The 22,453-nt window shown below is 40.7% G+C and overlaps 1 protein-coding gene across 1 annotated transcript in view; it reads right to left on the bottom strand.

Annotated features, from left to right (window-relative positions):
• Nucleotides 1-2,354: 2,354 nt before the first annotated feature.
• LOC115569835 (NACHT, LRR and PYD domains-containing protein 14-like) overlaps nt 2,355-22,453 on the bottom strand; it is a gene marked incomplete at both ends in the record, with an annotated part of 71,765 nt that continues 51,666 nt past the window's right edge. Inside the window, 2 exons of the mRNA XM_030398000.1 lie at nt 2,355-2,523; nt 2,805-2,978. Coding sequence (XP_030253860.1) covers nt 2,355-2,523; nt 2,805-2,978 — 343 coding nt within the window. The remainder of the gene's footprint in view (nt 2,524-2,804; nt 2,979-22,453) is intronic.

Raw genomic sequence — 22,453 nt, 5'->3', positions numbered from 1 at the left:
TCTCATTGCTTACTACTAATAAAGTAAGATTAGATGGCAAGCCAAGACTTCTTACAGATAGGTGACACATTTTGACAGTGTTGGGCAAGTTACTCCAAACACGTAATGCGTTATTTATTACTTGTTACTTTAATTTCAGTAACTTTATTACATTGTGATATTACTGTATTCTAATTGTAAGGCATTACACTACTATTGCATTACTTTTAAGTTACTTTCACCAACATTCACAACCACCAACACTGAAAACAACAGTTTTTGAAAGGGCTGGCCGTGCTGAAGATGAATTGCAGTGTTAAAATTGAAACATTTGGGGTGCAGTACCTGTTTCATGAGAATATTTACATTGAAAAATCAATATGTGTCATAACTTTTTGTATGTCAACACCTTGGTCGTTATTAATGTAAGGGAAAGCATTTTCTAAAAGCTTATGTCCTCTAGATGTGATTAAACATGCATGATGCATAAACATGTCCCACCTTCCTCTATATATCAGGGACAGTACATATTCTTAGAATGCATCTACATTGTATTGAAAGTTTTTGAAACACACACATTGATTTTCAATGTAGCCTAAATCTGTTCATGGGGCAGAAAGTGGTCATACATCTCAAAATGTTCGATGTTAACACTCAAATTCAGTTTGGGCAGACCTTTCAAAAACAGCTGGTTGTGTGTGTGTGTTTTTTTGGGGGGGGAGCCTACATAGTAAGGCCCTTTAGCTAATGTTTGTTGTGATTAACAGAATTTTTTTAAATGTTTTATCTGGATACAAACTGGTGTAAAACAGACTGACATTATGTCGCTATATTTATATTACAGTTAGTAGCCCAGCAGCACTAACCTGTTGAGGCAATAATAGCTTACCTTGTCATTGCTAGCCTGGACGGGGATCTTGCTCACAATTTTTATAAAAGCATGTCTTTGACAACATACTCTGCCACCAATCTCCTCGCTTGAGGTTTAAGCATCGCAGTACAGGAGAATGTTTTTTTCTCCGCTCTCATCCTCAGTTTGCTTTCTTTTGGTCACTAGCTTAATGTTAGTGTGACACCGCTCTAGATGTTTCGTTAAATTACTTGTGCTATTTTGCAAGGTAGAGAGATCTTTTGGTTTTGCACACAAAATGCACTTAACTATAATGTTCTTCACATCCTTCCAGTCATCTTCTCCTCGATCAATAGTTCTCTAGCATTATATGCATTATAATGCGCGTTACTGAGATTTGTACTGAGTCAAATATTACCTTTTTTTTTGTAATGCCTTACAATGCATTACAGTAATTGCATTACTTTTGTGACGCGTTACTCCCAACACTGCACTCTGAAACATAAAGATCTATGTCAAAAAAGGAAATTACAGCGTGCTCTCATTGTCTCGGTGCGAGTGTTCCTGAAGAACAACAAGTGGCTTCCCTTTTTTTGGTTCTCCTTTAATTTCTAAAGTTCTTGCTATTATGAAACATGATTTTAGATGTTCGCAGCATAATACAATGTACAAAAATAAACATGAGTGTATATATTCCTGTAGATATGTATTTTACCGCAGCAATAAGGTGCTGGAAAAATTTGAAAATGACCCTTAAAAGTGCTTGAAAAGTGCTTGAATTTGACCTTGAAAAATGTGTACGAACCCTGTCAATTAGATCATATGAATATTTGCTTAGGATCTATTTTGCTTGGTAACTTGAGGAGTTTTGTCTTTGCAGGAGCAATTCTGAAATATTTTGGAGCTGCGGACCAGGAAGCAGCGCGGCCGCCTTCAGCATCACCGGACCAGGATGTTTAAGTTTAAAAATGTTTTACAATTTAAATAAATATTTTTGGGGAACACTGCATCAGTTTCATGTATTGACCTATAGAGGATCCCCATTGTTTACTGTGTATTATCATGTTCTATCAGTTCAACTTGCTTGGTTGGGTCAATTTAAGATGTTTTATTTTAATTTGAGAGGTTTTCACGACTCTAGCCTGTTTTCCTCTTAAAATGTAATAGATTGTTGCATCTTTGTGGATCACCTGAAAGAGTTAGGAATCTATCTATCGTGGTTTGACAAAATAGAGGCCCCCAAACAGCATCTTGCATAGGGCCTGCAAAAAGACAGAAACGGACCTGCTGTCAGCTGTGATCAGCTTTATTTCCTGTAGACATGAACACAACAACAACAGTCGTCTTCACATCAACTCAAACACACCATCACAACAAGCTTCTGGCTCGTCTGATTGGCTGACTGTTCTCCTCTCACAGCTTCACTGAGGAAAGCAGGAAATACTGGATCTTTACTGTGATACTGTGTTTAGTACAATACTGCTGAAACCAGCATGAACTGACTCCAACCCTCTACTGACCTCAGAGACTCCAGTCTACAGTCTGGACTCTCCTCCAGATCACACAGCAGCTTCATGTCTGAATCCTGCAGCTCATTGTTGTCCAGCCACAGCTCTCTCAGATGGGAGGGGTTGGACTTCAGAGCTGAGGCCAGAGAAGCACAGCTGATCTCTGACAAACTGCAGCCCCACAATCTGAATAAAGAATAAATGATGGAGATAAAAATCACTTTATAATCCAATGTGTGTAAATCAAATGTTAGTTCAGAGGATCTTCTGTTAACAGATTAAATCATAAACATTAATTTACTTTAACAACTAACAACATTTTCTACAGTTATTTTAAGAAACAGAAGTCTGAAGACTGAATTTAGATTAAAAAAACATGAAAATATGAACCAAAGGAGATTTATAATTTTATGGATGTAAGTAATGTATGAATGTAAACTCAAAATATTAATTCAACAATAACTGACATCAGTCTCTCCAGTCTACAGTTTGGACTCTGTAGAAAATCACACAGCAGCTTCACTCCTGAATCCTGCAGCTTGTTGACACTCAGGTCCTGCTCTCTCAGATGGGAGGGGTTGGACTTCAGAGCTGAGGCCAGAGAAGCACAGCTGATCTTTGACAAACTGCAGCTCCTCAATCTGAATAAAGAATAAATGATGGAGATAAAAATCACTTTATAATCCAGTCAGATGTGTTCAGGTTTTAAATGTGTAGCGCAACATTACTGTGTCCTCATCAATGAGCTTTTCTCTAAAATGAGTAGAGAGACTTTGTCATTGTGTTATTGTGGATCATCATCAGCCTTCTACAGACATCATCCACATGTCAGCACAACATTCATACAGCTGTTCATGTCAACACAGATTAATAACAAGCTGCTGATCTCAGTCAGGTCTGGATCAATACAATTATCAAACATTTATCATTAAAAGTATTTAAAATGATCAATATCTTTAGATCATACTGGAAGACATGGCAGGACATATTTCAATTCCAGCATAAGAACTGAGGCATTGGCTATAATCACTTTCTTGTGTGGAGTTTTTACTCCATTGACAGTTTTGTCAGAGCAATTTTATCTTCAAATATTGCATTTTTTACATCCATTTACTAGGTGTTGGGAGAGCTTGAAAGACAAATCATGTTCTGCGATGAACGTGCACACGCGTCCCGTAAATGACCAAATAATATTCGGGTTTCAATTAACCGCAGGGTCCCTTTAAACGCCGGGTGCAGGTGTATATGTTGGTGAATAACCGCCGGTTCCAAATAAATGTCGGGTCTAATTTATTTATTTATTTAAATCAAAGAAGAAGACGTGACCACTGACACTGCACGTTTTTCTTCTTCGCCTTTTTCACGTGTTGTGCTGCTTTCTGTCAGTCAGTATCACACTGATGATCGCCATGGCTCCGGTGCAGCAACAAAATAAAAAGTACCACTTGAAATTCAAACATTCTGTCTTAAAATATGCAGAGGAAAACTCTGGAGAAGCAGCCGCTAGACGTTTCTCTGTCGACCAGAAGAGAGTGAGAGAAACTGAGCTTCAGCGTCTGTCCGAGCAGGACAGCAACAGGGCCAGGCTGCCTGCTGGAGGGAGGAAGAAGGCTAGCGAGGAGCCTGAGATAAACATGCGGGGATGAGTTATCAGCAAACGGGCACGCCACGAGAGAGTGTCCCGCAAAATGATCAGGGCGATGGAGAAACAAATGTCCGCCACCTTGAGTGACAGCAGAGATGAGTTTGCAGTGAGTGCTGGTTGGCTGAATCGTTTCCTCCGCCGCAACAACTTCACTTGCAGAAGACAACTATTGCCCAGAAGGATGCCAGAGAATTCACCGAGAAGCTGGAAAAGTTTGTGACATTTTCATCCCGGATTTTTGAGAGGAAGGAATTAAACGCCTGTCCCAAATTGCCGCCTGGTCTGTTCAGTCAGTGAAACAAATAAATGGCCCGGCTGTTATTTGGTATTTTACGGTGTTTTCAAGTCTCCCACATACGGTCAGTCATTGATGCCGGTACGTCAGCTGTGGTTGTTGCTCCCGGTAATCGTGTTGTGTGTTGGACAGTGTTGGGTACGTTACTTTAAAAAAGTAATTAGTTATAGTTACTAGTTACTTCCCTCAAAAAGTAACAGAGTTAGTAACGGAATTACTCCACTATAAAAGTAATTAGTTACCAGGAAAAGTAACTATTGTGTTACTTTTAATTATTCCCCCTTTTGAGCTCAGCAGTCATTTCAGCTACTCAGCATCTACATATGTATTTAGAAAATGTCTTCTTTATGGCGGACCGGCTCCTGCTCTCCCTGATATTTTACCAGTGAAGCTCTGAAGGAGTCTGAGTCAGCTGATCATAACAGGAGCAAGTTCTCAACAACATACCTGTCTATCATTGCATTCACTTCAGTCTGTGTCACAAGTTTTAGTGAAGCTGTTAGCGGAGCTCACGTTAGCCACACCTGGCCTGCTGTCATCATCAACAGCGTCAGCAACAGAGTTTTTGTCCAGTGTTAGTTTCATAGAAGCGTGTGCTGCTGAGAGATGATTCATTAGATCAGAGTTGTTTACAACAGACGTGGACAAAAGAGATTAAAGTAGTGTCTGTACTTCCACTTTGAAAACGTTAACTTTCCCTCCGGACTCTTCATTGCTGCAGCTCACCTCTGCTAGTTTGTGTGTGAGGCTGCTGCGTGCGTGTGCGGTTTGTGGGTAAACTGAACTCTGCCTCTGATTGGCCTACAAACTCTCACTCTACCTTAGAGAGCCAATCACCATCACTTGCGTTTGTCCCGCCCCTCCCTCCTCCCTTTGCAGCTCCGGTGGCTGAGAGCCGAGTTGGATGACAGCAGCTTCGGTGACAGCGCGAACGTGATTCACGTCCTCAACAGGTCGTTCACGAACGAGGGACGTCAGGACGTGAATCACGTTCGCGCTGTCACTCACTCATGATTCGCGTCGCTGAGGACGTGATTCTCGTTCACGTACTGTGCTGAAAGTGGCGCTGTGTGACTCACTCACTCACTCAGGGCAGAGGAGTTGATTCACGTTCAGTAACCGTACTGCTAAAATTAGCGCTGTGTTGCTAACATCCGTGTAGCATCATGTTAAGTGATTTTACTGTGCACAGAGGACACTTTCACCGTGCAATAATTTTAGTGCATGTATACCACTCAAAGCAGCGCTGCGTCTCCCTCAAATGATTGTGTACTATAGCCCGTGAATGCACCGTCCCTCAGTAAGTGAACGTGAACCTCAGGGCTGATTAATGAATTGAATGACGGATCGTTTGGCTGCTTATCAGTTCAGGGAGTTGGAGAGCACTGAAAGATTCGGTGAACGAATCTTTTGAACGAATCATTTTAATGAACGGATTCTCGAGATTCAGTACAGTAAAAAGAACTGCCGTTCCCATCACTCGTCTCTGCACGGGGATCAATGCAGCAGACTCGGTTGAAGCACATTTTTCCAAGACCCGCCCCATTTGACTTCTGATTGGCTAATAATGTTAGTTTCCGGCAATCCGGCTTTTCCGACCTGAAAATGAGGAGGGAGCCGCGCTGAATCACTGAGACTGATTTAGGGACCGTCATTAAATTACTTAGCATAAATATATTAATACAAAAAATTACATGTTTTCGATATCTTCCATGTCATGTGACCCAGTGACTGCAGCAGCAGATGGTATTAGTAAACTGGACGAATGAGACGCACCTATTGTTATTGTATTTTAGTGCTTCCTCTATTTTATATGAATATTAATATGTAGAAATGATTTTTTTCTCAATAGCTTCCATGTCATGTGGCCCACTGACTTCTGAAAATAGTGTTAAGAAAGTTCTCTGATGCTCAAGAGGTTCACATATTTTCAAGCAGCAATGTCAGCTTCTACACTATTTTGTCTAATGTCTTAGATTCTGATTCTGAAATTCTGAAAATGAATTTTTCTTTTTTTTAAATCTCACCACTAGGTGACATTTAAAGGGTCATTTTTCAAAATTTTCTCCCAGGCGGGCATGCCCCCGGACCCCCCTAGTGTTGCTAGGTTATCAACTCAGAGCACAGCTGCTACAAAAAATTTAGGGGAAACACTGACTGTTTTTTGACATGTGTGGTTTAAAATACAAGGCAAGAAATGATGACAAATAATACACACACCTGGGGAAGGACCCTTGTTACTTGGGCCGATACACCAATGAAAAAAATCTCCCTATTTTTCACAACCAAATGTTTTCAAGTATGAATATAGGAAATATTTTTCCCGCAGCCAAACGCTGCACGCCAGAAATCCGGCACGGTGCCTGAATACTTTAAGCCCTGAATACAGTATTTAAGTAAATGTATCACTTTACAACCAGCTGTTCCAGCACTCACTCTCTGCTCACATTCAGACTTCATCATCATCATCAACCAGAGGGGAAACCCTCTGGGCCTTCTAGGTATTCAGTGAAGGCCTAAGAAAAAATATTGAAATAATTTTGTGTACTCCAAATAAATGTATTGAATTATATATTATTTACTCATTTATTTGTTTTTATTCACTAAAATAATATGAATAATGCATAGATTAGGCTATTTTACACTTGGATTCACTTGTCTTGGCACACAGTGGGTTAATATAACGGAACGAGAAATGGACCAATCACAATTTTTCTTCTGTTGGTATCTGGGTAAATTACTCCCCTCGCAGGGCCTTCGGTTATGGAGGACCAAACCTGACATAAGTATAAATAAATAAATAAATAGATGCATAAATACATAAATAAATAAAGAAAGAAAATAAATAAATGCTGAAATAAATGTATAAATAAATAAATGCATAAATAGATACATGCATAAATAAATGAATAAATAAATAAATGCTGAAATAAATGTATAAATAAATAAATAAAAGTATAAATAAAAGAATAAATGCTTTTTATTTATTTATACATTTCTGTTCACCTACATTTATTTATTTCTGTATTTCTGTATTTCTGTTCACCTACATTTATTTATTTCTGTATTTCTGTATTTCTGGTCACCTACATATATTTATTTCTGTATTTCTGTGTCCATATGTAAATGAGGAGGTAGGAGGTCCTAACCTCAGTCAAGAGCATGATTGGTTACAGGAGTATGCTCGATGAGGGTCTACTACTTCTGCCTTACTAGCAGCGCTGATTCCTGTACACTGTACAGGAATGTTGCTGGCTACCAGCAAGCCCGCTCAGCTAACTGTTAGCGGCAGTTGTTGACATTTGTTCATGTAGCTCTGGTTTAGTAATGAATTTGACTGGCTTTAATTTTAACTAGCGAGGGTCCCAGGTGTGCTGGTGGTGTGGTTTGAGAATCCCGTCTGGAGAGAGAGGGGTCCTCAGCCATGTCCACTAACCAGGAAAAACATTCTGCTCATCGCTCCAAGTCATGTATATGTGTATTCTAGACGAGCGCTACAGAGCACAAATCATCCAAAAGTGCATGTTGTCGGTCTCATATCTTTGTCGTGAATGTCTGTACTCTCAAATAACTCATGGGTGGAACAGGCTGAGGCATTTGTTCACGCCGAGCGGCTCGAGAGCGGAGTGGAGACCCCTGTTAGCTCTTATGTTAGCTGTTAGCTGCTCGCTGTAGCACAACGTCCAGGCTGCCTTGTGACACCGGTTACCAACGGGTATTTTTCATTCCGCACTGTTCAAATGGTCGCTTAAAGCCATCGTTCCGAGCCGCATACATCGTTATTAAGCTGAAGCTAAGTCGGTGTGAAAACTGTACACTGTCATACAGCCTGCTGGTCAAACAGTCTGCAGAGTACGTTGACATCCAGCCCGAGCTCAGCGTGAGGTCAATCTGCTGTGGCAAATCGTGAGACGTCCAGATCAACCTGTGATACAAACACCAGTAGCGACAATGGTTCATAGGAAAGCCCAGACATGTATCTCACTCTCGGTGGTAACATGTGTCAACAGTTAACCTGGACGCTACGCTCTTAGCGCTACAGCGAGCAGCTAACAGCTAACTGCTAACAGCGGTGTCCACACGCTCTCGAGCCGCTCGGCGTGAACAAATGCTTAATACTGTTCCACACATGAGTTGTTTAAGAGTACAGAGATTCACGACAAAGATATGAGACCGACAACATGCACTTTTGGACGATTTGTGCTCTGTAGCGCTCCATATTCGGTAGCAGCAACGAAGGCCTGTGTAATTCAAGTGAATGTGGCATGAATTTGACATTGACAGGTGTCTTAGCCAATCATATTTCGCTGAGGTGGGGGCAGGATCATTTCACGGCATCTTCCGGGCATTCGGGAATACCTAGCATGAACGTATATAAACAGGACGACCCGCGAAGGTTTCAGCGAGGGAGTGAGGAGAAGAACGAACAGGAGACAAGTAGAGCGTATGAAATCGCGGCAGTTAGTAGTGAAGAAAACTGTTTGATTACTGGATTTATTGAAACTCCATTTTCAAGATTGCCTTGTCAGGATAAACTTGAAATTGTCTGGAAAGGTCGACCATCACCCGCTTTGCCAGGATTGGTGCAATCTAGCAAGAGCTACCAGAGGCATTTTCAAGCTGGCAGCTAACGTTACAGCCGCTACCCGTGGCTAACGGGCAGCCCGCGCACCAACAAGCTGTACTGCTGGGATTGCCTGCTTTTCCATCCCGACAAGGGGCCCGGTGCAGCGCGGGATTCAATAATTTGAGTTGCTTGACCAAAGCAGCTCAAAAACATCCCAGCTGGGCTGTGTGACCCAGCCATTGCACACTTTGTTAAAAAGGATCGCAGGATGGACTTCATTTTTAAGTGATCTTCATTTGGTGAGTATCGTCACCTTTTTCAATAACGTTAAACATAATAACAGGCCCTGCTCTATATAGCCTATACATTTATTTCTTACTGTAAAGGTGCCACAGCTGTGCATCAGATTAGATAGACCATGAATATTATTGGTTTGTTGAAGCAGCAAAAAAATAGATATTCAAAATATTCAATATACATGTACCTCTTACTAACATTTCAAGTTTGACAGAATATAAGCATGTTGTGCTTAGAGCATAAGCTGTACCGAGCAGGATGAATTAATGTGTGTGTGCATTTCCCAGGGGGCTGAATGTGATGTTTGAAGACCAGCAGAGGACCTTACTGTGGAAAGCAGGTAGGGAAGAAATTACTGTCTGCACCTTGTTGCTTTGCATTTGTTCAGTTGCCAGGTCAAAGGAAATGGACTCTTAGTTAGACTGTGATTAGCTCTTCAGACTGTGTTTTTTCTTGAAGCGGTTTGGAGATAATGTATCATAATAGAAAAATTAAAATGGCTGTGACTGTAACTGTGTGCATCTGTATGTGTGTGTGGTCAAGGTTTCAAAGGAAAGTTGAAGCCCAACCTGTCGAAGCAGGAGACCAGCAGTCTGACGTGTGGCCTGCGCATCCTGTTTGGTATGAACACAAACAAGATTTGCCAGAACGCCTGGGAGGAGGTCCAGAGATGACTGCTCAAGTAAGGAACAAACGTGATACGTTCATATCCCACTGCACCATCACTGCGACTGTTGACCCTTAAGTGGTAGTGGATGGTAGTTAGTGGATATGAGAATTGCACCTATTCAGCTACCTCCATTGATATCTAATACGATTTCTAAGTAGATGCAACACTCTTATTGTTCTGACACCTCATCATTGCAGTTAACTTTCAGTCCCCCTGTGACGTACAACAATCTGCCCACAGACGATGACTGATATAAATGAGATTTAAGTGCCTAAAAGTGTTTTTTTCTGTCTCACTCTCTCTCTGTCTCATCTCATCTCTACTCTCAGGTCAAAGCTCATGTCTCCAGATACTACCCTCTGCTGTGTGAGATCAAGCAGTTCAACCTGATCCCTGAGCGCCGGGCTGTTCTAAGAAAGTTTTATCTGCACATCGGCCTCGTGATTCACATCGCACAGCGACCTGAGCCCAAACCAGAACCTCAGCCGCCACATGTTGAGCAAGAGGCAGACACAGGTGGGGTAGGAGGCTGGGGAGGAGGCCCAGTGATGCTGCACCACAAACAGCCTGGAACACAGAGCTCTACTGCTGCGACTCGGTGTCACCTCAGGGCCCTCCATGTGGTTTATGACAGACACTTGACTGGTGTCAATCAGCTATCTGCTACCACCCAGTTGCACCCTTAACCTCGTCACCACACACACAGTACTTATTTTCAGAATAAAACAGTAATGTCTTGTACAAGCTGCAGTGATACCTCCACTGGATAAAACTACTGATAAACAACTGAGAGTTACCCTTATCGCTGATGTGTTCAGATGGAATATATTTCAAGGGAATAGATGAATATTTTAGAAATTTTACTTTCATTCCAGCTAATCATACAGTACCAGTCAAAAGTTTGGAAACACCTTCTCATTCCATGGTTTTTCTTTATTTTTATTATGCTTAACATTGTAGATTGATATTGAAGATAAGTCAAAACTATGAAGGAACACATGGAATTATGTAGTAAACAAAAAAGTGTTAAACAAACCAGAATATGTTTCATATTTTAGATTCTTCAAAGTAGCCACCTTTTGCTTTGATGACAGCTTTGCACACTCTTGGTATTCTCTCAATCAGCTTCAAGAGGTCGTCACCTGGAATGGTTTTCAATTAACAGATGTGCCTTGTCAAGAGTAATTTGTGGAATTTCTTGCCTTCTTAATGTGTTTGAGACCATCAGTTGTCGTTTCTCTTTACTTAGTTGAGTGGTTCTTGCCATAATATGGATTAGAATAGTAGTCAAATAGGGCTATTCACTGTATAGAACTGTGTACCAACAGTACCTCTGCACAACACAACTGATGGTCTCAAACACATTAAGAAGGCAAGAAATAAGACAAATTAACTGTTAATCAAAAACCATTCCAGGTGACTACTAAAATATAAAACATATTCTGGTTTGTTTAACACTTTTTTGTTTACTACATAATTCCATAAGTGTTCCATCATAGTTTTGATGTCTTCAATATTAATCTACAATGTAGAAAATAATAAAAAATGAAGAAGGAACATTGAATGAGAAGGTGTGTCCAAACTTTTGACTGGATGCAGTATATGCAAAATAAGTCAATATGATTTGCTTGTATCATTTGTTTTCACAAAATAATCTAATTGTTTTACATGTCATAATTAGATGTAGTGATGTCATATAGCCAGCTTTGTGTGCCTTGTTTTACTGAATGGCCTTTGTGTGTTGTGAAGTCATTTAGGGCAAAGAAACCTTTAAGAACCGGCAATTACTTTTTGTCCACTGTGGTTAACATGACACTAGGGCCTTTATTTCAAAAACCATGCATGCAGTTTATTTACGTCCTACTGTCCTGTGTAAAGCACACCCTGGGCTTTCTAGTGATGTAATACACAAGGGGGTGTGGTCAACAGAGCTCATCTTCTGTCTTTTCAAAATGGTGGGAATTGCAACCAGCACATTTTGTGCTAGTAAGAGAGTTAAGTGATCAAATTTATACAGAAATAATGTTTCTGTTTATCCTGAGGAGTTGTTCTTTATTTATGAGAGTCTGAACTATATTATATTAAGATAGAAGATTAGAAGTGTATGTTGATGTTAAGCCTTTCAAAATACTTTTTTGGGGGGACAGTGGGACTTGCTTCTTCTCATTTCCAACCATTTTCCATACTTCAGGAAACAGAGGCAGGAAAGATTTTGTTTAAGATTTAGGGAGAGTAAGACATTGAGCTGTCAGTGGATGAGGAGGTAGAGAGCAAGGCAGTAGAGCAGATTTTAAAATGTGTTTTTTATTTGTTTCCAATATTCATAAAATGAGAAAGAATTAAAAGGAAAATGCATTATTTTATCATTACCAAATCGTGCCTTGTAATGTTCTTTTTGTGGAAAAGAATGACCCTGATGTCCACTGCAAGGGACAGGTTATAAACAATAAATCAATAACATTTTTGAGAAAATCATCTTGGTGATATGTTTATTTAAACAATTAATTAAATTATGTACAAAAAGTTTTTTTTCTTCCCGGTCTTAGGAGGATATGCTGACCTTGCATGTCACATGTAGGGCAATGGCTATTATTTTTATTGCTTTGTTTGATTGTTTATTGCCAAGTGTGGCCCGATGGTCCTAGTGGAGGCCCAGGGTCCAGGCCCACGGTTCGCCACTGCCATCAACTCCATCAACATCAGCTGACTGAGCTTCATCCTAAATCATCTTCTAATCTTTACTCAGTAAAGTAAGATGCTCAATCTCTTAATCCTACCTTACTGTACAGATAGTGTATAATTTATGCTCCTGTTCACAAAGTGACATCCTGTCTGAATGGAGACATCATTAGTTGTTGGTGACAGATCAGATATGATGCTTCAAACAGCTGCATTAGGAAATAACCTATACAGTCTCTGTGTGCTCCTGTAAGTGTAAGAGTGTGTTTGTATCCTCCATGTGTGTGTGTGTGTGACAGAGACTGGCTTCATGTATAAATGTAGAAGTTACACTGTGTCCTGAAGGTTATGTATAAAAAGTCATTTTCTTTTAACTTTTCATACGTAGATGTGTCCCAATAATTTAGATATTGATTTCATTCTGCAGCACAATAACAGATAAATCCTTCAGTTTCTGTACTAACACCAACCCAGTTTGAGTTCAGACTGAATTCTGAATCAAATGTTCAGACTGACAAACATTAAAAAGAGCTGCGTGATTTGTGCTTTGATGAACACAGAAATCAAGAGAACTGAAGGAAATTCAAAACCTCTGTGAGAGATTTAAATCAGGTAGATATACAGTGTATAAGAGAAAAAGACATGAACTGACCTCAGAACCTCCAGTTTACAGTTTGGACTCTTCAGTCCAGAACACAGCAGCTTCACTCCTGAATCCTGCAGGTTGTTGAGACTCAGGTTCAGCTCTCTCAGATGGGAGGGATTGGACCTCAGAGCTGAGGCCACGACTTCACAGTGAATCTCTGAGAGTCCACAATCATAAAATCTGTGATGACAGAGAAAAAACTATTAAAATTCTTCATCATAAAAATAGACGCTGCATGTTTAATCACAAAGCAAATGAACATGAGTGGCTGTGATCAGCTGGTCAGTTGTTGAGTCTGAGCTGGTCAGTCACTGATCAGCAGGTCTGTGGTTTAAAACTGAGCACCTCCTGTCCACATGTCAAACCCAAACCAGCAACATGATGAACAGAAATCTGAGGCTTTAGACAAAAGTGTCCATCAAACAGCTGTAATGTAAAGTGTCATATTCTAATAACCAAGATGCTGTGATTTGTTTGTTTAACTCTATTTTAAAATTATGTTGATTAACTGTAAAATCACTAAGTTGTAACTACACTTGTATGTTTTTATCTCGGTTATGTGCTCGCATGTGTTTAACACAACTTTGATGTCACTCTGCTTTTCATCTACCAGTAACTTCAGTTAATGATTTATTTTGAGTTTAATCAGTGCTGAATAAATACAATAATTATAACATGGGCTGTGCTAAAATGTCAATAAAACAAAATATTGTAATATTTAATGGCAATATACTTCATCGATTTCCAGCTCCAACAATCTGTATTCTGAAAATAATGATTCTTGTTTTAAACGGGCTGTGAAAGCCGACAACCTCCTGTAGGTGTTGCAGGACACTGTTCATACAGTGACACAAGAAATTAATACAAGCACTTTATTTTCTGAAGATGTTTACTGTGTGTTTAGGGACACAGTCAGAATACTTGTGCAATTCATGAAGACATCTACATAAGTTCAGTGACACAAAAGAACTTAATGCACTTTAGTTTCATGTTTTTTGCTCTGAATCGCGTCACATAATCACCGACATTCATTTTCATGCAGAAATGTGATCAGAGTCAGTAGGACAGACAGGATGACAGAAGCTTTTCTTCGTATAACTGCAGCATTTCTTTCCTCATATAAGTTGCCCTGATCCAAACCCGGCTCACCTCTGTGGTTCTGATTCTACCTCCGGAGGCGGATCAGAGCCGCAGTGAAACTGTCACACAGACGGTGATGCAGAGAATCGCTGCATGATTCCTGCACTGACAGGGCCGTGTGAATGAGGCTAGTGTGACTGTACACAGCAACTTGTAGTTCAGATGTCATTTTACATTTTCAATAACTATGTGTTAAAGTGCAATATATCACAATATGTATCGTATCGCAATGTATCGTGACACATATTGAATCAAGTCCTTGCTGATACTGAGCTGTAATTATAACTGTATCAGTGACAGTTTGTGTAAAGTGGAGTTCAGGTGTGTAACAGCTTCACTTCTTCTCTGAGCTCGGTGATGATAAAATCCTCCACTGAACTGAACCATTAAAGACGCATTAAAAAAAGAAACAGTGCACAAAATGTGGATAAAAATCTCGACTGTGGAGACATTTCTGAAGCCTCCATCACCCAAAGAAAGACAGTGAGAAGATGACAGAAGTTACTAGTGTTCACTAGTTTCATAGATAGAAACACAACAATGATTTTTATAGACATTTCTAAATGAACACATGTTTCATTGTTTGATAAAGAAACAGCTTAAATACTAATTTAAGGAAAACTTTTCCAATGTGGAGGTCTTATATCGTGCATGTGTCTTGAGGGAGGATCTCTACTCTAACACTGATGTTGTTTTACAGTCTTGATAATCACATCTGGACTTACTCAGCCTTCCTGCAGTTCCTCACAGCTGGAATCAGTCTCTGTCGTCCCTCATCTGATGTTTTGTACTTCTTCAGGTTCAACTCATACAGAACCTCCTCTGACATCTGCAGCATGTAGGCCAGAGCTGAGCAGTGGATCACAGAGAGTTCCTTCTCTGATCTGTTCTCTGACTTCAGGAACTCTTGGATCTCCTGATGAACTGAGTGGTCGTTCATCTCGATCAAACAGTGGAAGATGTTGATGCTTCTGTCAGGAGAGACATCATCTCTGTTCATCTCCTTCAGGTTGTTGATGGCTCTCTGGATGAGTTCTGGACTGTTGTCTGTCTGACCCAGCAGACCTCCTAAGAGTCTCTGGTTGGACTCCAGAGAGAGGCCATGAAGGAAGCGAATAAACAAGTCCAGGTGGCCATTTTTACTTTCAAGGGATTTTTCCATGGCGCTCCTCAGGAAGTCATCCAGGGTTAGGTAACAGGCCCCATGGCCATCAACACTTTTACCAAAAAACTTAGAAATCTTCCCAAAAACAGACTTTGGTTTTGAGTCTTTTACAAAAGCCTCCAGGACCTCTGTGTTCCTGTTGGTGTAACAGTGGAACATGTAGACTGCAGCCAGAAACTCCTGAACGCTCAGATGAACAAAGCAGTAGACTGTTTTCTGGAAGATCACACTCTCTCTTCTGAAGATCTCTGTACAAACTCCTGAGTACACCGAGGCCTCTGTGACATTAAGACCACAGCGCTCCAGGTCTTCTTGGTAGAACATGATGTTTCCTGTCTCCAGATGTTCAAACGCCAGCCTCCCCAGCTTCAGAAGAACTTCCCTGTCAGCCTCCGTCAGCTCCTGTGGACTCGTCTCACGTCCCTCATCGTACTTCTGCTTCTTCCTCTTTGTCTGAACCAGCAGGAAGTGTGAGTACATGTCAGTCAGGGTCTTGGGCAGCTCTCCTCTCTGGTCTGTAGTCAACATGTGGTCCAGAACTGTAGCAGTGATCCAGCAGAAGACTGGGATCAGACACATGATGTGGAGGCTCCTGGAGGTCTTGATGTGTGAGATGATTCTGCTGGACAGATCTTCATCACTGAACCTCCTCCTGAAGTACTCCTCCTTCTGGGCGTCAGTGAAGCCTCGTACTTCTGTTACCCTGTCCACACATGAAGGAGGGATCTGATTGGCTGCTGCAGGTCTGGAAGTGATCCAGACGAGAGCCGAGGGAAGCAGCTTCCCCTGGATGAGGTTTGTCAGCAGCACGCTGACTGATGACTTCTGTGTGACATCAGACACGACCTCATGGTTCTTGAAATCCATTGAAAGTCTGCTTTCATCCAGGCCGTCAAAGATGAAGAGAAGTTTACAGACAGCGAGCTTCTCTGCTGTCACCTTCTGTAATGTTGGATGGAAAACATGGAGCAGCCTGAGAAGACTGTACTGCTCATCTCTGATCAGGTTCAGCTCCCTGAACGACAGCAGAACCAGCAGACTGACATCTTGGTTTTCGGAGCCCTCTGCCCAGTCCAGAGTGAACTTCTGCACCGAGAAGGTTTTTCCAACTCCAGCGACGCCGTTGGTGAGAACGACTCTGATGCGTCTCTGTTGGTCAGGTGAGGCTTTAAAGATGACGCAGCACCTGATTGGAGTGTCATGGAGGGTCTCCATCTTGGAAGCTGTCTCTAGCTGTCTCACCTCATGTTGGGTATTAACCTCTTCACTCTGTCCCTCTGTGATGTAGAGCTCAGTGTAGATCCTGTTGAGGAGGGTTCCACTTCCTGTTTCATCACTTCCTGTTTCATCACTTCCTGTTCCATCACTTCCTTCAGTCACATGTTCACATCTCCTCCTCAGACTGATCTTATGTTCATCTAAAACCTCCTGCAGAACACTATCAGCTGAGAGAGAAGAAAATATTCTGGGATTAAATTGAGAGCAAGAATCTTGATTAAATAAAAATGTTTTTGAATGAATGATATTCATGATAATATTAAATGCTCTACAGAACACAACAGTTGTTCCTTTAATAAATGAACAGTTCCTGTTTTCAGACATGATGACATCAGCAGACAGATGTCTAGTCTTACTTTGTACAGTGTTAGTCTGACTGACTGTCTGCAGTCCAGCTCTTGTTCTCGATCTTTCTCCACACTGGGGACAGGAGGAGTGTTCTGGTGAAGCAGACTGGTCCCAGTATGAGGTGATGCACTGTCTGCAGAACCAGTGTCCACAGCTGGTAGAGACTGGATCCTTCAGGACGTCCTGACACAAAGAACAGCAGGACGGCTGCTCCTCCACAGAAACACTTCCCTCTGTCTTTCTGTAGAGATAAAGGAAAATCACTCAGATTAGAAATCATAGATCAGTCTGACAAAAGAGAGGACAGACTGTAAACAGAAGTATGTCTTCTCCAATGTCTGAATCTGGACTGAACTCCCGATCACTAACACTGTTTCTGTCTGAGTCACAGTGGAGCATTGGAGCCCGACCGATACAAATATCTGGTGATTTAAAAAATCAGACATTCTGATATATCAGCCAATATATATATATTAAAAAAAAAAAAAATAATCCAGAAACGTGTCACAAAACATCAACAGATTTTCGTAACATTAGTTATTTGTAGTTACTTATGAGTCCTCACTGAAATAACATGATAATGCAGTTTAAAAATAAACTTGGTTGTTTTATTGTCACAACAGAACAGAGGAACATCAAAATATATGATAGAGTTTGTGGCGTTCTAAACACGAGTGTTGCCAACAGGGACGTTGTAGAGCAGGGGCACACACTGTTTTAACTTGAGAGCTACTTTCAAAATGAGCAGGTCAAAATGATCTACCTACATAACAAATACTAAACATCTATTAATTTATACATACACTGAGTATACTGTATATAACACAATGCATAACTGATATATAGAGTAATGTAAGCCTTGATACTGCACATAAAAACTGACAGCAGTAATGCACATAGGTGACAAACAGCCATCAATACTGCACACAGTTTACACACCGGGAGCTGCTGGTTTTCTCACTGAAGGTTTTGAAAGACTGAAAAATGATCTCTGCCCGCGTGCGTTCTTTCATGGGCAGAAATGTTAATAGCTCCTCTTTTCAGTCACATCTGTAAACACCATCCGAATAAGAGCACACATCTGGGCTGTATCTCTGGTGTCTGTACACTCGTCTAACTGCAGTGAGAAACACTCGCAGTCTGCAATGTCTCTCTGAAGCTGCTGTGTCAAATCCTCGGCCATGACTTCACAGCTGTGTAACTGTACTTCTTGATAGCTGAAGAGCTTTGATTGATGATAAAATTTCTAGTTTGTGTTTAAAATCGCGAAACAAGGAGTCAGCTCCCTCAAAGAAGGCCTCTTTTATCTTTTATCATCTGAGCACTTAACAAAGTGCAACAAACAAAACAAAGAATAAATGTATGGCCTGTCAGTCAGCACGGAGGGAATAGCACTGTCCATATTTAACTTCTGGAGGCTCCATGCGCACAGCGTGGGTTGAAGTGACAGCAGAGGTCCTGCGCTGAACACATGAAGACCCCACCAGCAACGGCGAAGCAGCGACCATCCAACATGGCCACGAGCCGGGGAGACCACAGCAGCAGAGGACAGCGACAAAGGAGCCAAGCGGTGAATAACCCCGAGGTTGTGGTGGAGGGAGGACCAGCGGAGCAATGATGGACAGCCCACAGAGTATTGAGTACTTCGGTTTGACAGTTAGCATTGCTAGGCTAACAGCTGATCGGTGGGGCTAACAGCTGATTGGCGGGGCTAACAGCTGATCAGCGGAGAAAGGTAAAAGGTAAATGGTCTTGCATTTTTATAGCGATTTTCCAGTCTACTGACAGCTCAAAGCGCCAACTGCTCATCAGGAGCAATTTGAGTATCTTGCTCAAGGACACTTCAACATGCAACTAGGGGGAGCCGGAATTCGAACCAATGACCTTCCGATCACTAGACGACCCTCTACCCACTGAGCCACAGCTGATGAGTCCATGGAGCCAGTTGTTCAGGTGTGTAGCCTTCAAAGTCGGTAGCACAGCCAGTTTTGCCACAGATTGAGAAGCGGCGATATTCACGCCAGCGTCCTCTCGCATGATAGAGTGACTCGCCCATAACGATGCTTCGATGGCGGCCTTTGCTGGTGAATTCCACTGTGTGAAAAACGATTGCTGTCCGATTAACTGTGATTTTAGTTCCCTCACTTTTCTCCTTCTCAGCTCGCTTTTCAGAGGGAAGTCAGTGTTGTACTTTTTATAAACAGTTCAAAGTGCCTCTCAACATTCCCCTTCTTCAGAGTAGCGATGGTAGCTAGTGTGTTTGCGCATGCATGGTGACCCGTGACACGTGACCCAACAAGAAGATCTCAGACTGGCCGTCCTGTCCGTCAATCAGGTGGCATAGACTCCACCTGTTGTAGAGCGCCCTCTGGTGGACGCCAACACTCATAACATGGTTGGAGGGTTTTTCGTCCGTTTTTATTTTATTTTCCAAATATTCATTTATCGGCCGTTATAAATGGCAATACCGATAGTTTGGAAAATGCCTAATATAGGCCGATAATATCGGCCCGCCGATAAATCGGTCGGGCTCTAGTTTGCATCATTTGATTATAGTAGACAAATTTTATTACACAAACAAAAAGGTCCATAAAACGTGACCTCATTAGCAGCTATTAAAAATTTCAACCATGCTGGACAAAGTACATGGTCATGCTTAGCAGGGCTCTACAGTGCGAGCATTTCACTCGTATTTGCCCCTAAAAAAATGTATGCGTGAACCGGAAAATGATTATGGTGCACAGTCACAAGTTACTGTCACAACCTACTTTGTCTGCGATTGTTCAAAAACTACAATCCTCTGGCCAACGGACTGTGATGAAGTTAGTTTCAGGTTGGATATTCGGTGGCTCTTCACTTGGGTCCAGCTGTGACTTTACTGAGGTTCACCCAGTGTGAGCAGCAGGAGGACGGTTAGCTCACCTCCTAGAGCCGCGCTGAATCACTGAGACTGATTTAGGGACCGTCATTGAATTACTTAGCATAAATAGAATAGAAATAGAATACAGAACAATTAAATTTTTTCAATATCTTCCATGTCATGTGACCCAGTGACTCCAAACCAGCAGCAGATTGTATTAGTAAACTGGAGAAATAAGACACACCTCTTTTTATTGTATTTCAGGGCTTCCTCTATTTTATATGAATATTAATATGCACTTGGACAACTGACATCCTTTGTGTTTAGTACTGGATCCAAAATGAAATGAAAAAAATTAAATCACTGTAAATTTAAGAAATAGTTTTGTGCTGCCTGAAATGAAAAAAAATGAAATCAAATACTGTAAATAATTTTCTTTCTGCTGCCTATTTAAGTGTGAAGTGTTCAAAAAATTGATAAATAAATATTTTTTGTGCTCCCAGATATTTTACTTTAGGAGCACATGTGCTCATTGGGAAACATGTCAGCGTAGAGCCCTGCTTAGTACAATATACCCTCCTCTTTCTTCAACAACTGTGTTTGATAAAAAAGGTTTGATGAAGATAAAAACAATCTCAGAGTGAAGATTCTGGGACAGTTTCCATGAGATACTTCCAGCCCTCATCAATGGAGCCTTTTACTTTGCAAAGATAAAGAAGAAATCCTCACTTGTCATTAAAGCAGAACATAAATCCCTCATTTGTGTCATTTATCTATCTGTAAAATACTTTGTGCTCCTCATCCTGACATTCAGTGAAAGTTGTAATTCTTGTGTTTTGAACAGATCATTTGATCCATCTGCAGTAAAAACACTGAGATGACTTTTGTTGGTTTTCATTCATCAGTAATTCTTCCATCCCAGCAAAACACGTTGAATAGGCCATCAAACTCCTGAAGGTTTAACTGAGCAAACTAAACACTTTGAAGACTAAATTTCTCTAACAGACAAACAATGAATGAACTTGAAGTATCTCACTAGTCAACAATATTTAGGCTATATCCCATGATGCAACACTGCAGTGTGTTCCAAAAGAATATCTGATGTTGACACATAATTGTCTCGTCCCTACGTATAATACAAATCACAAAGTTTTAAAATGTAATTTCCAGAAAAAATATTTTACTCCTATATTTGTGCAGCTACAGTCATATAATGGTAATGATTTAATTATATAAACTGAAGTTAGTATCAGTTCTCTTACTGTGTGTCTGAGGGTTCTGGTTCAGTACTGAAGACTGGAGGTTTATCTTTGGACCGGTCACTCTTCAGAGACAGACAGCTGGACACTGGAGACTCTGCTCTCTGTCTGTTGGACTGAACTCTGCAAACACAAACATGTTTTTTTTTTATAAATCTCACCAACAACCTTAAAATGTAGGAAGCTCTAAAAACACAAACTCCTGTGACAGTTGATTATTAGGTGTTTAAAGTTTGTATTAGTCCTTTAAGATTACATTGCTGATTACATTAGAATGTGACTGACAGCTGTCACAGGTAAGAAGAGGAAGACAGTTTGTTAGATTTAGGTAGCAAGTACATCTTGGTAAATAATTTCACATAAAAGGCAAGGCAAGTTTATTTGTATAGCACAATTCAGACACAAGGCAACTCAAAGTGCTTTACAGGCACACACAAATTACATTAAAAGACATAAACATTTCATTTAAAAGACATTAAAAATTGCATTAAAAATAAATAAACAAATAATAATAATAATAATAATAATAATAATAATAATAATAAAAAAATAGAAAATAAAATAATAATAATAATAATAAATAAAAATAGCATTTTAAGACCAGTAAAACATTAAGAGACAAACATCAAAACAAGTAGGCTAAAATAGAAAAGCTTTAAAAGAAACAGGACTGTAGAGTCAGAGTCATAATGCAGTTCAAAGACTTGAATTGCTTCAGTTAAAAGCAGTGGCAAAAAGAAATGTTTTAAGTCTTAATTTAAAAGTGGTGAGTGTTGGAGCAGACCTGCAATTTTCTGGGAGTTTGTTCCAAATATGTGGCGCATAGTAACTGAAAGCTGCTTCTCCATGTTTACTTCTGACTCTGGGGACTGAAAGCAGACCGGTACCTGACGATCTCAGAGGTCTGGATGGTTCATAACGTGGCAGCAGATCAGAAATGTATTTTGGCCCGAAACCATTCAATGCTTTATAAACCAACAACAGGACTTTGAAATCTATTCTTTGATAGACAGGAAGCCAGTGTAAAGTTCTAAGAACTGGAGTGATGTGATCTACTTTTTTGGTTCTTGTTAGGACTCGAGCAGCAGCGTTCTGAGTCAGCTTTAACTGTCTGATGGAGTTTTTAGGGAGTCCTGTAAGGACACCATTACAGTAGTCGAGTCTGCTGAAGATAAATGCGTGAACAAGTTTCTCCAAATCCTGCCGAGACATAAGCCCTCTTATCCTGGATATATTCTTAAGGTGATAGTAGGCTGACTTTGTAACT

This window comes from Sparus aurata, chromosome 19 (assembly GCF_900880675.1).
Source record: "Sparus aurata chromosome 19, fSpaAur1.1, whole genome shotgun sequence".
Lineage (NCBI taxonomy): Eukaryota > Metazoa > Chordata > Actinopteri > Spariformes > Sparidae > Sparus > Sparus aurata.
Note: the sequence above shows the minus strand (reverse complement) of the source record. Positions and strands in the feature narration are given on the sequence as shown.